Source organism: Adiantum capillus-veneris, chromosome 29, assembly GCF_014529385.1.
Source record: "Adiantum capillus-veneris isolate H3 chromosome 29, ASM1452938v2, whole genome shotgun sequence".
NCBI lineage: Eukaryota > Viridiplantae > Streptophyta > Polypodiopsida > Polypodiales > Pteridaceae > Adiantum > Adiantum capillus-veneris.
Window position 1 is genome coordinate 76,884,677 of NC_140959.1, and position 18,272 is coordinate 76,902,948.

The 18,272-nt window shown below is 42.4% G+C and overlaps 1 protein-coding gene across 1 annotated transcript; it reads left to right on the forward strand.

Moving 5' to 3' along the window:
• The first annotated feature begins 4,057 nt into the window (after positions 1 to 4,057).
• LOC147419435 (putative inactive receptor kinase At2g26730) lies at positions 4,058 to 7,087 on the forward strand. The gene is made up of 3 exons (XM_086505564.1): positions 4,058 to 5,674; positions 5,753 to 5,990; positions 6,598 to 7,087. Exons 1-3 carry the CDS (start codon positions 4,339 to 4,341, stop codon positions 7,085 to 7,087), a joined length of 2,064 nt encoding a protein of 687 aa, XP_086361690.1. The 5' UTR covers positions 4,058 to 4,338.
• The last annotated feature ends 11,185 nt before the right edge of the window (positions 7,088 to 18,272 follow it).

Here is an 18,272-nt window from a genome sequence, read left to right on the forward strand (position 1 = left end):
GAACACTAAGATTGTATTGTACAAGTCTCTCTTGATGGAAGAATCTATAATACAAACGCCTTTTGGAGGGGGGACCGGCGGAGGGGGGACTGGCTCCAAGTAAATCCGATATTCAACTATTGTCATGTTCTCTAATATACTCTCTCTTGCAAAAGTATTGTTCATGCCAAGTTAATTAAGTACTATGTTTATGTTGCTACCATCAATTAAGCTCACCCTCTATGTTCTCAAAGTGATCCCAAAAAAATGCTCACTCTAATTCTCTTAATTCCGCTATTCTCAAAGTTCATAGGCCATTTTCATTACACTATATTTGTGCAATTGCGTTGATATTGTGCGTATTTGAGAGTAGACCTTCTATCGCTGGAGTTTGAGTGTTTTTCTTCTTCAAATACGTGTGTTTCTCATTTGACGAGCTACGAACTCTCACAGCTAGAGGCACGGTACCTTCCCACTTATCTCGCAAACTTCATGACAACGCGCACTTCCCCTTTGAGGGAGGTGGGATGGTGTTGCAGGATGCTTTGCTGAATAGCATCATCAAAGGCTCCGATCAATTAACGCCCAACCTGGGAAATCCATATGCATCAATGGGCTACTCTAGGTAGTCTCTATAATCAAAGCTCTATTCATCAAGTTCTTCGAGTTTTACAGATGTAGTCTCAGAGGCCCTCTCCCCATAGTCCTATTTCCTATGCTCATGCCCTTTATACCTAGTCATTCATTAATCCTATAGGAAACACGTAGTAGTTCCCTCAATTGGCTCCTCAAACTTTGATGTTGCTGGTGCAGGAAACACTATCTTGAACTCTTTAGCTCATCCTTCCTCTCTCCAAAGGCCATGCAAGTTAGTGCTTCATGGCCTATTCATAATGGTCGATTTTCTATTATTTCCAATGTTTGGAATAACATTGACATGCATCCAGATGAAATGCCTCAAAATGATCAAGTTAATGCTCAAAACTATAAGGGAAAACCTCAAGAGGAACTAAACGCCAAGAATTCTGGTTACAAGGATTCCTTTGCATGTGACTCTGAAAGGGGCATGCTAGACAATGACCATAATCATGGGGCTGATGGTGACGGGGAAGTTATAGTGGGGTCCATTCAAGCTAGAGAACATGTCTAGGCACCTGCATGATAGAGTAATCATTGCTCTTTATCATGGGATTAGGCCTCCTGTTGAGCTTCTTAAACAATGGATATATCAAGAGTGGGAGACCAAATATTTATTTCCCTCTCAGGGTCAGTACCTTCCGGATAATTACTACTTGTTCCTTTTTATGATGTTGACAATCCATTACAAGTAATAAGCAGGGGTCAGTGGTTAATTAGGAATACGTCTCTATCTATTTTCAAATGGAATAAAGGCTTTGATCCCATTGAAGGCAAGAAGCCCTCTGAGATTCTTGTCTAGATAGATTTCCCTAATTTCTCGTTGAGTTCTTCCCTTGGCTCAAGCAGGTAGGTTCACACGTAGGTAAAGTCTTGGGTCAGAAGCCCTCCAATGGTATTAACCCCAAATGGGACCCTCAGCTTCTCATTGAGGTTCACATAGATGTTCCGCTCAGGGACTCCATTGCACTAAAAAACCAACTGGGACAAATTTTACATGTGTAGAAAATTATCTATAAAAACTTGCCAAATGCTTGTTTCCATTGTCTCAGACAGGGTCTTCTTATAAAGGACTGTCTAGAACTGGCCAATAAGGTTTAGAAGGAAGCTGATGAAGGTAAAGAGGCAAAAGACAGCAACCAAGGCTTTAAATAGGTTAACAAAAGGGGAAATACAAGAAATAGACCACCAACTAGGAGTAACAACAACAAATATGTTAATAAGTATGTTGCCTTGATGAGGTATGTGATCCTTCTACAGGTGAGAGGGAATATGATGAGGCTGATAATGCTTCCACTTCACAACCCTCCAAGGAGGCCCACAATGAAGTTCTCCCCCTAAATCTAGATAGTGGTAACCTTCTAGTGTCTCAAGAGCTATTGGTACCTCCAACCAGTCCATTGATATCCGCATGATGAAGTTCTCCCCCCAAAGCTAGATAGTGGTAACCATCTAGTGTTTCAAGAGCCATTGGTGCCTCCAGCCAGTCCATCAAAAAATCTTTCATTTCAATATGATGAGTCGGATGAAGGTGAATACTTTCTCAATGCTACCCAATCAAACTCTAATTCAGAAGTCAAGTTATGATAACATTGTTGCGGTGACGACTTCACAAAGAAGCTTCAAGGACAAGACAGAGAAGATTTCAAAATGTTCTCCCACTCTCCTCCAAACTCTATAGAAAATCCTTATGAACCAAGTTGAGGAAGAAGATCTTTCAATTCAACTTGGCAAAGCATAGATGAAGAAAGAGAAAATTACAAATCCAATAGACTCTCTCTGTCCTCAGTCAACAAAACCTTACAAAAAATTTAGAAAATGAACCAGGGTATCTCAAATGTTTCATTGAATTGTAAAGGTCTTACAAACCCAACGAAGGGGGGTTGTATGCATCAAGCAGTGGTTGACTGACCTTCACTTGCAGCTTGATTTTATTTTTTTGTAGGATTTAAAAGTTAAATGACAAATTCTCAATCTCAATCTATAGAAGATCAGTAGAACTCACAAATTGATTTTCTCTAACCAACTGCAGGAAAAGGTGGAGCTGTTATGGGAATCGCTCTCAGCCATGAGCACTTGATCACTAAGGTTTTTCATGGACAAAAAGTTCACTGGATTGTAGTATCTCGTAAGGGACCTTTTAGTGATACTCTTGTTTGTATCTATGCATCTAATTCCATGACTTCAAGGAGTGCCATTTGGTCATACATCTGTGGTTTGCCTAACCCTTTTATGTTTGTAGGTGATTTTAATATGGTCTCCTGAGAGCTTTTGTCATTGCCAATTATCTTTCTCTTTGTAATGCCCATCTTGTCTTTAGGCCATTCTCCTCTTGGCCAGGATAGCCCCTATCCTACCCTAGGGGCAGGTTGTAATTTTTCTTACTTTTAATTTAATTTGGCTCTTCTTTTTTTTTAAAAAAAAAAACCAAAATACCCCTCCAATTTGATGAAATTTCCAAAACGCCCCTCGTATTTCCAAAATTCTCAATCTGCCCAGCGTATTCTCTGAAAATGGCCTAAACCATCGTGACCCTGCAGAGACACTTTGCAGCCCTGCAAAAGCGCATTGTTTCTCATTGAGAAATGCTTGAAACCATCGCAACCCTGCAAAAATAGCTACGCAGAGGACAAATGTAGCAAGGTGGGTGCTAATTAATCTTGGAATTTTCAAAAAATTTAAGGGTATTTTGGGAAATTTAAGGTGTATTTTGTGGGCAAATTGGGAAATTATAAAATAAGAGGGGATTTTGGGAATTTCATCAAATTAGAGGGGTATTTTGGTAATTTTCCCTTTCTTTTATAATGGCAAACGGGTACAAAATGTGAGTGTGCATTTCGCCATTTCCAAAGGCGAGAAAAATTGCCATGGAGGCCACCAACAGCTTCCTCTTAGTGAGAGTGCCGTCCTCATTGGAAGTCGCATGCTTCACGCATTTGGAGATGCCCAACAACGAGACTTTTTAGCTATGGGATTAACGATTTCTATGCAACTCGAAACGGTTCAGCCTTAGCCGCCCAGGCTTTGTCTATTAGCAATTACTTACCTCCAATAAGTGGACTATGATCGATCTGTTGCCTCAATTTGCCGGCCTCTCTGCTGGTGTGTGTGTGTGTGTGTGAGAGAGAGAGAGAGAGAGATGTCAAGCATTGCTCCATTACCTCTCTCTCTCTCTCTCTCTCTCTCAGAGAGTACTGCTGTCAAACATTGCTTCATCACCCCATCACCCATCTCTCTCTCTCTCTCTCTCTCTCTCTCTCTCTCTCTCTCCATCCATTGGATGCTTCAAATATCTATAGCGAGTGCCTAGAGCCTCTTTAATTACTCCTCAACAGGGAGCTGCTCTCGACCCCCAGCAGGACTATCAATAACTCGAATTCTGCTTGAAGGAGCTCTTTAGCAGACATATATATGTATAGAGTGTGTGCGGGTGTGTGCAAGCTCTCAGAAACGCTTACACACGCGCGCGCACACCATTTCCATGTTGGTCTAGCCCAGCTAATTTTGCTGCCAAGATTATAAGAGGTAGAGAAAGAGGTGCAAAGCTTTTCTAAGTGCAATATTGGACAAGGTTGAGGGAGCCGCCTCTAACAGAAAACTATTCGTCCTCCAAGTAAAGCTCTTTGCTCTGCCATCCCCCGGTCTCCATCATAGTTAACATTGTGGGCGCTCGACAAATTCTGGCTCTTTGCTTCTTAACATAAGAGCACAATATATATTTGTATGGGTAAAACACGCAAATGGTACAACTCGTTCCAGAGTCTCCTGCTCATTGTATTCTTAATGGGGCTGATCGTCTTGCCATCCGCAAGAAGCGACTTAAGAGCAGATGGAGACGCATTGCTCGCATTTTTGGCAGGTCTACAAGCAGCCCCAAGAGTCATGAATTGGAGCAATGCCACCAGCCCATGCACATGGTCGGGCATCACATGCAATGCTGCGCAAGATGGCGTCGAGTCTCTACAACTACCCGGAGTCGGACTTTACGGAAGCATTCAATCGTCTACACTTGGCCTTCTTAACCAGCTCCAAATTCTGAGCTTAAGATCAAACCATCTCTCAGGTCCTCTCCCTTCTGATCTCATCAATTGCACTCAGCTTAAGAAAATTTTCCTCCAGAGTAACCTCGTCTCTGGCTCTCTTCCTCCTTTCGATGCGGCACACACGCCTATTCTCTCCACAATCGACCTCTCCTTGAATGAATTTTCTGGCGAAATCCCTCCGTCTTTTGCTACTTTGAACTTGCGCATACTCCGCCTTCAAAACAACTCTCTATCAGGAAGCATACCTCAGAATTTATCAGGAAGCTTCCAAGATTTGAACTTGTCAAACAACAATCTCAGTGGCAGTATACCTCCTGCATTAAGAAATCTTTCAAGCTCATCATTTTCAGGTAACCCTGCACTATGCGGTCCACCACTTGCACCATGCGAATCGCCATCACTACCGCCGAATCCAAGCACTCCTCCTGCAACCCCGAGTGGCGGCGGGGCGAACAAGTCGTCTATGAAGCTCAATGCACTCGCCACTGTGCTTCTCATAGTTGCAGGGGTTGCGTCTATCTTACTAGTGGTTGCATGTTGTTTGATATGCTTCTTGTGCCGCCGTGTGAATAAATCAGCCCACTCAGCAGCCTCATCAGCGACCGGCATTGGAGGCGACAAGAACAAAGACACTGCAAAGGCGACTCAAGGGAGCGACGACTCCAAGGAAGAATACAGTTCCGCCCAAGAGCCCGAGCACAACAAGCTCGTCTTCTTCCCAGGGGGACAGCTCAACTTCGACTTAGAGGACTTGTTGCGTGCATCCGCAGAGGTGCTTGGCAAGGGCTCATTTGGGACGGCATACAAGGCTGTGCTTGAAGATGGTGCCATGGTGGTTGTAAAGCGCTTAAGGGAGGTTTCAGTTGGCCGCAAGGAATTTGAGCAACAAATGGATTTTGTGGGACGCCTCCGATATCCCAACCTTGTTCCTCTGCGTGCATTTTACTTCTCCAAAGAAGAGAAGTTGCTTGTCCATGATTACTATCCTCTTGGAAGCCTATCTTCTCTCCTCCATGGTAAGCTCTTGGGTAGTAAGCTTTCTAGGTAAATTGTCTCTTTAAGAATCCTTCAAGAAAGTTCCTTCCACTATGCAGGCCCAAAGAAAACCGTATTGGATTGGGAAACAAGGCTAAAGATAGCTATGGGGGCCGCAAGAGGGTTGGTGCATATACACGGTACAAACGTCAAGGCGGTACATGGTAACATAAAATCGGCAAATGTGCTGCTCAAAGGCGAGTATGACGCATGCGTGTCAGACTATGGGCTGGTGGGTCTCATTGGAGGGAATATGAGTTTGGGGCGATCGGGTCCGCCATCAATTGCAGCCTACAGGTGAGCAAGGCATGCCATGTGGTCCAAGTGCTGCATGTTAAATTTTGCATATCTTAGTTGAGGAATCCACCCTGACAAGCATATCAGCTTACATATAGTCTTGAAAGGTTTAGAAGCCATTTAAGGCTCTGGGCCACTCGAGGGTGATGGCTACTACACTCCACCTCACCAACCTCCTCTTATAGACCATGCCTACCTCTAGAAGCCCCAGTTCATGCCATCCATGTGGCACTTTGCCACTAGCCTTGCCCTAAGCCATACACTTTCGCCTATGATATCCTAAGACCCTTATCCTGATATTACCTTGCCCTGATAAGCCAGCAATTCTAGGAAGCCATTTCCAAGTAACTCATTCTGACACATTCTTGAGGATGGCCTCAGTAATTTACATCAATTGCACCTCACACAGTTTAAATGGTGTAGCTTAAGCTTGCACACATGCGTCACGGTCGAGCGTCGCTTGCCTCAACCATGCATGCTCCATTGCCGTTCTCTACGGCTTAAAGTGGCTTTAAGCTTTGCACATTGATTCCCATCGTGGTACATCAGACATGATCCTTTGCACCATTTTGAAAGTATCTTGATTCTTACCTCCTTTTGCATCCAGGGCCCCTGAGGTGGATCCGAGAAAGCCGACGCAAAATTCTGATGTGTATAGTTATGGAGTCGTCCTGTTGGAGCTGCTGACAGGGAAGGCACCATGGCAAGCATCAACCGAAGAAGGGATGGAGCTGGTGAGGTGGGTGCAATCAGTAGTGAGGGAAGAGTGGACCTCAGAGGTATTTGACAGGCAACTCATGAAGTACCAACACATTGAAGAGGAGATGGTGCAACTGCTTCAGCTAGGGCTTGCATGTGTAGCACCTTCGCCGGAGCAGCGGCCCACCATGGTTCAAGTCGTCTCTACGATCTATGATGTGCGCCCTTCATTGCAGGACATGGACACCCCTTCCTCCGACCGTCCTCATCAGGAGCAAGGGTCTCCCCTAAGTTCTGCTGATGATAGCTCTCATGAGTCCCCTAGTGCTGCCCAAACTGCTTCCGAGTCGACTTCGATGCCTCCCACTGTCTCCGTTCCTACACAACCGTCCACTTAACACTCACACACAATAACCCATTTGACAGTCTCTCCCGCTCTCTCTCTCTCTCTCTCTCTCTCTCTTCTTCTCTGTTTTCCAATTTCCACAACACATTTACACACAAATTTGTAATAATCATTCTTTATTTTGGTGAGTTCTAGAACAATGTCAATTTTGAGGCATGTCATTGCTTGCTTGCCTTCTTTGTTGGCATTGTCAAATATAGAATATCTATGGTGCTTGTTATGCATAGAGTGTGTGATCCTTCCTCGGGACAGGGAAGAGAGAGAGAAAAGAAGAAGAAGAAGAAGAAGAAGAGAGTTTTAACGTCGTAGGAAACTATCCCAAGAGACCTTATAATAGATTTTTGGTTTCAAAGGTGTGGTGGCATCTGCCAAGTGTGACCAACTCAGTTGGAGAGAGAGAGAGAGAGAGAGAAACCCTAAAGATAGATTTTTGGTTTCAAAGGTGTGCTTTTTGGTTTCAAAGGTTTGATGGCATCTACCAAGTGTGACCAATTTAGTTGGAGAGGGTATGCATGCCATGTCACACATGGCATTTAAGATTATGCTAACTAACGTGGACACCGAAATTTGTGTCCTCCTTGGTGGAGAGTTGGTGACACGTAGGTGAAGTAGGTTTCCTCTATTGCACAATTCTAAAGGAGCAGTGCCAGGAAGCTCGGTGCTCTTTTGAGAAAATGCCTTGGGAAGGCTTCTCTCTAGTGCACGTATTCAGTGAGGGCTCGTGAAGAAAGCTCGAAGCTCTTCACGGATGTGACAAGAGTGCATCTTCCTAGTTGCACTCACTTTTCTTAAGAGTGTTCATGCAGTTTTGGTGGGTGGTGGCCAAATGTATTACCTCCAATCCTAATATTGATCACACCTTTGCGCTGATGTTACCATGTTGGAATTTTCCATGCACTCGAGGGTGAGGAGCAAGGCTTGAGAGTAAGTTCAGGGCTCTAGACATGGCAAGACTTAACGGTGTCTACTGCTATATGCTAATGCTTGCATTCACTATGGCCTTAACACAATTTGGACATTACAGTGTCCTATTACCAATCTAATGTTAAAGGTTGGCGAGGACAATTTGACACAGACAAAGAAGATATGTTTTGAAGAGATGCTTGCTTCCAAACACAAAAAGGCTTTTGCATTTGAGCCGCATAAGATAGGGTGTGTTTACCCGTCCTCCTATGGTACTCTTCATTGTCCCTCATGTACCTTGGAACTAATTCCAAAGGCTCATTTTGCAAAACTCATTGAGTTGCTTGATCAAAGGATCAAGATGGGTATATTGGAGCCTTCTTGTGCTCCATATTCAAATAGGTGGTTCACAATTTCAAAGAAAAGTGGTTCTTTATACTTTGTCCAGGGTATGCAACATGTGAACAAGGTTATGTGGCCAATTGTAGATGGTTTTGCAAAGGCATTTGCAAGAAGAATGGTATATTCTATGGGGGATATGTACTCAGGGTCTGATCACTTCCAACTAGCTATGGAAAGCATGGACTTTACAATGAGGACACCTTTGGGTTTTGTAAGTATGTGCACCTTACCTTAGGGAGCAATTAATTCAATTGCGCATATGATGAATGGTATGAACAAAGTCTTACTTGACTTCATACCACAAATTACGATGTCCTTTCTTGATGATGTGCCAATCAAGAGATGTAATGCAAGTGATATAGATGTGGCCCTAGACTCAAGGGGAGGCCACAAGTATGTGGAAAATTATGTGGTGAGATTTGGAGCAAAGGTCCTAAGTGTTCATCAACGCAATTATTCACAGGTTAAAAAAGAATTATGGGGAGTAGTCACAACACTCATGTGTAATAAAGAGTATTTGATAGGAGCAAATGTAATAGTGCTCAGACTCAAACCTATTGAGGAAGGTGATTGGGTATTGGTGTACGACAATGGTGTTGAAAATCAAAATTCAACAACAGGAAAGATTTCAAAGAGATGGTTTGGTCCTTATGTGGTTAAGCATATACATGGGAATACAATTTACAGTTTGAATTAGTTGGTTGGGATAAAATTGAAGACTCTCCTTGCAACAAAAAGAATCAAGCTATTCAAAAGAAGAGGTGATAGAGATCCCTTTGACTCACAAGATAGTCAAAATGAAGATCATGATGAAAAATGCTATGAATGAGGATGAAGAGAGAAAGGATGATGCACTAGATTTAATTGAAAATGAAAATGAGATTGACATGTACGTTGACTTAAATGAAAATTGAACCTACAAAGAGATATGGATGAAACATGCCAGAGGATATGCAAGTTTAGAGGGCGTGGATGTTGTGTTGTGACATATTTTCAATGTGAATTTAAATGTTCACCTCACTCTTTATGCATTTTGTTATGTGGAGCCAAGTGCTATAATGTACATAGTGTCACTACAAGAGGTTGTGTGCTCTTGTGATGCTATTAGCGACGGAAATACATTGGGTTTTTATACCCCCCCGGCGTCGCTAAGACCGTCGCTAATAGCGTCGATACGGGAACGTCGATATGAGCATCGTTATAACAGTCGCTATATGCGTCGCTATATTCGTCGCTATATAGCGACGATCATAGCAACGTTTACATGCCATCTATAGCGACGTTTATAGCGACGCTGCAGAGCCTTAAATAGCGACGGTCATAGCGATGCCCGAGAGAAATTTTTTTGGTGGCAGGGCATTGAATGCCGTGCCACCCCACCCATCAACCATATTGAATGTTTCATTAATTGATTCACCTTTGAAAAAAAGTGCAAACTTAGATATAGACCCAAAGTAGTCACCCAAAAGACAATATAACCATTAACTCCATCGTCCATAGTATTGTTTGTAGAATAAAGATACAAAACCGACAAAAGTAAATTGATGAAAGTAAATCAATGACAATTGTACACATCATAGGCAAAATCACTTGATTGTTTTACTTTGCAAATGTAATAGTTACAACACCATTGTCATTATTGAAAAAATATACATGGTTTTCAAAAAGACGTATAAAAGTCCTCTCATGATACATATGCTATGACAAAAAGAAACTAATGCTATCTAGCTACGGCTAGACTGACGTTGAGGCGGTCCAGGGCGGGCAACAAGAAGAGAAACCTCTAGACACCCTTCAAGGCTCCCGTGCTGCTCAATGGGGCTGGGGCACAACACAACACAAACCAAAACAACAAACCCACAGCCAAATCCCAACTACACAAGGGGCACCACCTAGTTTAAGAGCGAACTAGGACGCAAAAGAGGAGAATCGTTAGAGCAACCCATAAACAAGCAAGGAATTTACACTAACCCTAACACCAATGGAATACTCTCACACCCTAAAACACGGGAGAGAGAGAGAGAGAGAGAGAGAGAGAGATAGTGCTCGGGCTACTTTGAAACGTATCGGCAATGATCAAGCAAACACAACTATATATTTAAGAAAGAGAGAGAAAGGGGGAGGGGGTGCTTGTTGCATTAATACCTTCTCACAAATCTGTCATGACAAACCAAAGTGAGATTAGTACTTGTTCAACATAGCTTGCGTAAATTTCACCACAACACATCACTAGAAAAGCCACCCCAATCATTGTCTTAAGGCCAGGGGAGTCCTCTCCACCCTGTCGCCCTCTTACAGTATGTGGGATTTATGGCTAGATTGATGACAACACCAGAGACAAGCTATCAAGAACTTTAAAAAAAACACCAAGACACTTACGCATCATTGTTGTCCATTACTTCACGTTGGAAGGGAGACAAAATATCCAAGATTAGTCCAAATCCACCCTCCTTGATTCAGCGAATGTTGGGCTTACACTAGTAGGAGAAATGATAGATTTCCTACTCTCAATTGAATGATCACTCTCTCTCTTACAATGGCATAGATTTCCCTTGCTAATCCCCTATTACAACACATGCACATGCATAAGACAATGAGCTTCCACTCAAGAGCTCCTTCTAGAGAGGTTGAGCTTGGCTTCTCAAGCTATAGCATAGTGCTCTTGCTTATGGCTCTCCCTTTGTGCTAGCTACACCCTCCTTTTATAGCAATTTTGAAGGCTAGGGTTACTCCTCTAACCATGGTTGGGTTAGATTTTCAGCAATTTATCTAATTTCTTTTGCTTGGAATTATCAAGAAGTTGGTGAGGAAAGAAAGAGGAGAGAAATGGAGGTGATAGGACTTTTCATAGTGGGTTAGTGTTAGTAGAGTTAGTATTAATTTACAAATGGAATTGGATATTTACAATGGGAGTATCCATATAGGATACAAATAAGGAAGAAAAAAACTCTTAAGAGGTAAGAAAAGGTGGCTTTCTTACAAGGTTGATGCTCCAAGTGTCTTGAGTAGGGCCGATTTTGACGCTTGTTGACGGTCCACTAGCTTTGACGGTACATTTCTTCTCCACTCTTGACCTTCCTTGAGAGACAAGGTAATTGAAGCTGAGTAATCAACCACCATGATGCTGTCTTTTAAGAGAAGAGGATGAATTTTGTGGTTTTTTTATAGATATGGGTAAATTGGAGGAGGAAAAATGAGACTAGGTGGTCAATTTTTGAATGGAATTGTGTGTGGGAGGTATGAGTTCACCATGGTTTCTCTTATTCTTCAAGGTTGAGGAGAAGGTGAGTAGTGTGCAGAGAGGAGTGGTGAGAAAGATGGGGATGATGAGTGGAGAAGTGTGTGTGAAAGAGGAAAATGATAAAGTGGAAGAGAGAGTGTGGCTGCATAGCATGGGAAAAATGGGGTCCACTAATAAAATCATAGCTCACAGCTCGTAGCTCAAAAAAATATGAAAAAATTTGAGGAAAAAGTCCAGCCCACGAGCTACAACTTTTGTTTGTATCACCTTTTCAAATTCGGAGAGCAAGTGAACTTTAAAAATTCAGCAAAACCGATCGTTTTTTTCCACTGCACAAGGTCTTTGTGGGGTCCTTCTTTGGATGATTCTTTTGAATACCTCCAAGAGTGAGCCCTCCATAGTGCATGTATGCATGCCACCTACCCTTGACCTTATTTGGTAGGTCTATAATTGAAGATATTGTTGAGATTAGGATATAAGTGAATAGTACAACTAAGAAAATCAAATATTGAGAGGTCTAAAAAATATGTACATGTCAAATATAAATAATATAGGTGGAAAAATATAAAGGGGTCAAAATAAATCTCTCTCATTATAAGTCTACCATAAAAAGATGAATATTTTTGGTGGTCTAATTTATGAGAGTAATAGAGAATATATGTAGGAAGGAAAAAATTCACAATAGTGAAAAAAATATACACATAAATAGAACTAGTTTTTTTGGATTTTTGTTGGGATGGAGTTACACAAAATATAAGAGAAGCTTACATGAAAATATTTCTATATGGAATAAAGAGTATGAAAAATGGTAAGAAAAAATTGTGGTAATGGTGAGGCAATGTACAGAGCATAAATAACACACACCTAGGTAGAAATATTTAAATAAATACCAAAATAATTATGAAAAAATCTTTTATTTAGGCCCTATATACAAAGAAATATTTACATATGCATGGGCCATAATATACTTATATTTTTTATTTTTTATATTTATTTTTATTTTTTTGGCTCAACTAGCCCAATGACTAGCTAATTGAGGGTTTTTGAAGAAGATATGGGAAAAGTCCCGTGACTCACGCACGCCTATGTACAGTGAAATGGTAGGGATAGCCACAGTGTTTGGGTGATTTTGGTAGGGTGAGGTAACTCATTGTGGCAATTACAAAGAGCCGAAAAACGGCTATCAACGTCGTCTAATCAGACGTCTCATCGCGTCCAAGCGGCATATCTGTCAGATTCTGCAAAGAAAACAATAAGACATCTTTCTGTAAGTATAAACATATTGCGACGTTTATAAAACAATACAACAAATAGAAAAGAGTAAACCCTAATATTAACCATGCCACCGCGAGAACTCAGAATATCCATCAGGGCATTTAAGCCCTTCCTTCCTGCGTGCTCGCGCTCGTATGGTGTGGGGTCACGTCCTGTCTCATCGACCACTTTCAAAACATACAAAGAATCCATTATGTTAGAATCTAAAAACCCCTAAACCCTAAACTATCAAACCTAAAGAGCAATGCGAAAACACTTACAAAATCGGCTTCAAATGATGCCCACCCTCCGCTCCCCAAGTGGTGCGAGCTCCCTGCCTCTACTCGCACTCTGGCTACCTTCTTTTGTTGCTTCCAATTGTCGGGATTCTCGTTCGCTGCTTTCTTCGCATTCTTCCAATCTTCTTTGGCCAGCCAATCTAGTATATTCCACCCATGCTTGATTGCTTTTTGCACTTTCGAACGCTTGTGCTTGCAGTATTCGCGCATTCAAACCTTTATCAGGTCTTCATTGCCAAGCGGTCATCCCGTGTTGGAACGGGAAACTTGTCATGAAGCATGTTGATGACTCTATCTTTTAAATCACTTGGTACTTCACTCCAAGTGTTTAGTATGTAGTGAAACACCTGAGAGCAAAGACTGCGCATGCGCAAAATCACCTTCTTGCCTTCATCATCCAAGATGATGCCGCCGCTGAAGTCGACGGAATAAGGCAAACCCCCTTGCCGGTGACGTGTGAACGTGGGTGTCCCGACAGGGGTCTCTAGCGGCGTGTCGACGGGAGTACGAAGGTCAGACTGGAGTCTGGGCCCCAAAGTGAGGACTGTCAACTGGAGTGACTCCTGGAGGAGTAGCTAGTGGTATGTAGCTGCTAGGAACGACCGTCAGTCGCGCAAAACCTGGTGTAGATAGCGATGCCGTGGTTGGTGTCGGGGCGGGCAAAGAAGGGAGGGTAAAGAGCCTCATCGAATAGGAGGTGGTGTTGAGGCATCGGCGGTGGCATCCCCACAACAACCGCCACCGCCACCACTAGAGTGCCGTTGCCTAGACGAGTGTGAAGATCGTCTCGTCGACACAGAAGCTTCGGAGCGCGCTGAATGCTCCGAAATAGAGGGAGACGCGACTGGAGTAGGAACGTGCGATGGTGCGCCAGAGTGATGATGCTCTACGTACCACTGTCTCTTCTCGGGTGACAAAGAAGAAAGAAACTGCTCATCATCCATACCTGCATTAAACACAAGAACATTTAAACTTAATATTGAATGAATGGAGAAGAAAACATGGACAAGTAGAGAGAGAGAGAGAGAGAGAGAGAGAGAGAGGACTCATAAAGGGAGAGGGATTCCTGTGTAGAGAGATTTCGTTGAATTTCTGTGAATTTTTAAAAGCATTGCGCTCCGGTTGCGATGGAGACTGAAGCTGCATCGCGAAGGTCTGCTCATAGAAGTTGCTTACTTCAACACTAAATCTATCCACCATCCCTGGGGGCAAACCGTCATCACACATCTCCTTCTGCTTTAACCATGCTTGTGCATACATCCTCGGTGGCTCTCTTCCCAAAAAGCCGTCGCGTAACACATGATTCTCTGGAAGATACGCTTGATGACCTTCGTAGATTTTCTTCTTCAGTGAGGGCGCCCGACGTGCATTTAGTCTAGGTCCACATGTGACACATGCTCTGTATCCGCTTGTTTGAAGCCCTACATGTACACACGTGATAATAGATAAGCTTAAGAAAAACCAAGATTTACAGAGTTTGAGTGAGGAGTGTAAATCACCTGAGCATTCTATTAGTCCGGGATAGTCATGCATGGTCCACATTAGAATGCCTCTGATCATGCATTCCGTCGACCTGTGTGTCCGCTCATAACCACCACTTCTATGCCAATCCACAATTGTTGTAGCTCTTCCAATAGTGGACAAAGATACACATCCATATTCTTCACTTTATATCGCCCCGGCACAATCAAGCTTAGCCATAGGTGCCCCTTCTTCGTAGTCAACCACGGGGGAATGTTGTAGTCGACGATGACAACGGGCCATACACTGTAAGATGTTGATATTTGACCAAATGGATTTACGCCATAAATAGCCAGGCCTAAGTGCAAATTTCGAGCTTTCCTAGCAAAATCCAACCATGTTTCATCTATATGTTTCTAGGCTGCGCAATCTGCAGGAATCCGTAGCACACCATCCCAAGATTTATTCTCTTCATGCCATGATGCTAGGGCGGCCATGGACTTACATTCGAAGAAATTCTTGATGCGAGGAAGCAGAGGAAAATGTTGCAAAACCTTTTGCGAAATTTTTGTTCCGTGGAGATCTACTCGATATCTCTCGGAATCACATTTCGGACACTTCTCCATGTCTATGTATTCCCCTCTGAAAAGAATGCAGTCATTAGGACAAGGGTGGATCGAATTGTAATCCATCCCCAAGTTTTGCAAATCTTTCTTGCTTCCTCTCTAGAATCTGGCATCACATTATCATCTGGTAGTATGTGCTCTTTGAGCAATCTACACAACGAAAAAAATACGGTACAATTGTGTAAAAATCTATCATATCATTATACATCTAGAGTTTTTTATTAAAGTACACTAATTGTAATAGATCACCTAAAAAACGTTGGGACGCTATTGTCACTCCATCCAAACTTCGCCTGCATGTTGAGAAGAACCAGGAGCGCCTTCAATCTAGACACACGTGCTCCATTATACAATGGCGTATTGGCTTCACTTTTCATATCATCATAGATAAGCCTTTCTGAATAGTATATGATCGTCTCGATCATTTCATCTATCTCGGGCTCAAACATTGCCTCGTTGAGGATGTGGTCTGCATGATCATCCCCCGAGCTGTGAGAGGCTACATCTTGTGGCCTCACATATGCTACTTGACCAAAGCGCTTGTGAACACGTCTATTGGGTTGCAAGATTGCGGCCTGTGGGTCAGTGTTAGAGTCCGATGAATTATAATTGGCAACAACTCGATCTATAATAGATGGATCGAACTCGCCAAATTCACGAATGTGTTGCAAAGAAACGCGTCTTTTTCGTCGCACAACATGCTTGCATTGATTACAAGGACATAAGATCCTCGTTAAGAGATAGGTGTTTCGGTTGGACGGCCCCACATCCTCGTCACTACTCATAATGAGGGTAAAGACCTTATAACCTGGACAAAAACTTTAATCTTCTGTTGGCATTCTTCATCTTATCTCTCTCTCTCTCTCTCTCTCTCTCTCTCTGTCTCTCTCTCTCTCTCTCTCTCTCTCTCTTTGTTCACACTATAAACTAGCTCACATTCTCTAGTCATGTCCAATCCCTGCACACCTCGGTCTAGAGGTGCACGGAGATCAGAACCACCGGGTTATAATCTCGTCTTTATTGGTCAATGCCTATATTTGTGGGTACAAGAAATCTACACACCCACGTCTACATGATAGTGCATGTAGTGGACAAAACCCTTTGCCTCTTCTCTAGCTGTAGCATTTCATAGCATCTTAACATCTTTTCACAGTAGATCTTTGTCTGTAGCATGCAAGTACGCCAGCTCAAAGTACTTAATTCTTACTCTAGATTTGACGGGCTGTGGTGTGTGTGTGTGTGTGTGTGTGTGTGTGTGTGTGTGTGTGACCCTTGGAATCGTCATCTTGCATCACTAATTTCTGTGTAGGCTCAATGTGCTCTTCCATTGGCTGATCATGACGGCTTATTGTATGGTAGCAGCAGTCAAACATGCTGATCGGCATGGAATGTCAAGACCGTGAGCGCAGGAAATTTTCTCATGTAGGAAAACGGAGTCTTTTTCAGTGTTTTTCATATGAGCAAGTGTTTTTCATACAATGCTTACCATCATGAGTGCACCTTCATTGATATGCACTAAAATCTTACCTAAATCTAAAATAAGCTAGTCCATCGAACATAAATTTAGATATAATTTAATCTTAAACTCAAAATAAACCTAAATCTAATCTAATTTAACGTAAATCTAAATCTAACGTAAATAAACCTAAATCTAATTTAACATAAATCTAACTAAAAATAAACCGAAATCTAATCTAATCTAACATAAATAAACATAAATCTAATCTAACATAAGTCTACATCTAACCTAATCTTTAACGTCTCTTGGGATAGTTTCCTACGACGTTAAAACTCTCTTCTTCTCGTGTGTGTGTGTGTGTGTGGGTGTGGGTGTGGGTGTGGGTGTGTCAATAAAAAGAGGAAAATGGTATAACCTTTCTATCACCCAAGTGTGGTAGATTGGTTATGCCATTTCGCTCTTGAATAACAAGTCTTGAGTTCAACTCCTTGTCGGCTAGATCTTTAAGGTCTCTTGGGATAGTTTCCTACGACATTAAATTAAACTCTCTTCTTCTCGGGTGTGTGTGCGCCAATAACAGGAGAAAAAGGGTATAACCTTTCTATCACCCAAGTGTGGTAGACTGGTTATGCCATTTCCCTCTTGAATAACAGGTCTTGAGTTCAACTCCTCGTCGACTAGATATTTAAGGTCTCTTGAAATAGTTTCCTACGACGTTAAAACTCTCTTCTTCTTCTTCTTCTTCTTCTTCTTCTTCTCTCTCTCTCTCTCTCTCTCTCTCTCTCTCTCTCTCTCTCTCTCTTTCAAAAACACAATGTGTGTGTGTGAGAGAGAGAGAGGGAGAGAGAAAGAGGGGAAGGGAACATGAGAGTGAGGAGAGGGAAGGAGCATACTTGACTCTCCTTCCTCTCCTCGTGTGTGTGTGTGTGTGTGTGTGTGTGTGTGTGTGTGTGGAGAAGAAAGAGAGAGAGAGAGGGAGAGTGCGGGTTACCTTTGCTTGCTTGAGCGCGCGCTGAGAACTTACATCCAAGATCTGAGTTTTCGAACGCTCTCGGTTATTTTTTTTACCCCTGTCGGCGTTACTATGGGTGTCGCTATGAGCATCGCTAGTTTACTTGTAACTTAGCGACTCCTATAGCGACGCCGTGGGTTTTCACTTTTGAGCGTCGCACTACGAGCGTCACTAATATTAAGTACCTCTTGTAGTGTGTGATATATGTGAAAACACATGCCAAGATTGTAGTCATATACATACCTTACCAAGGAGGCAAAGCCCACAAAGTGGTAGTGATGTGTGTTTGATTTGGTTTAAAGATGTATAAATGTCAAGTTTTTCAAAGTGGCACACTCATTTTGCCTAGAAAGTTCAATTCAGGCGATCTCGGCAAAAAATAGCAGGTTTTATGTTTGCACGTTGAAGATGTGTCCAAAGTTCTTGACAAGTGGAAAATTGAAATTTAACATGTAATTTTAGTTGAAATGAAACTTTCCACAAATTTAATGTCATGAATATTAATTTCTAACCTTTTAAA

Bases quoted from the DNA above. Each gene is read 5' to 3' on its own strand.
- LOC147419435 (XM_086505564.1), top strand. From the start codon at position 4,339: ATGGGTAAAACACGCAAATGGTACAACTCGTTCCAGAGTCTCCTGCTC. The intron at 5,675-5,752 runs GTAAGCTCTTGG...TCCACTATGCAG, and splicing joins CCTATCTTCTCTCCTCCATG to GCCCAAAGAAAACCGTATTG. The intron at 5,991-6,597 runs GTGAGCAAGGCA...TTTTGCATCCAG, and splicing joins CCATCAATTGCAGCCTACAG to GGCCCCTGAGGTGGATCCGA.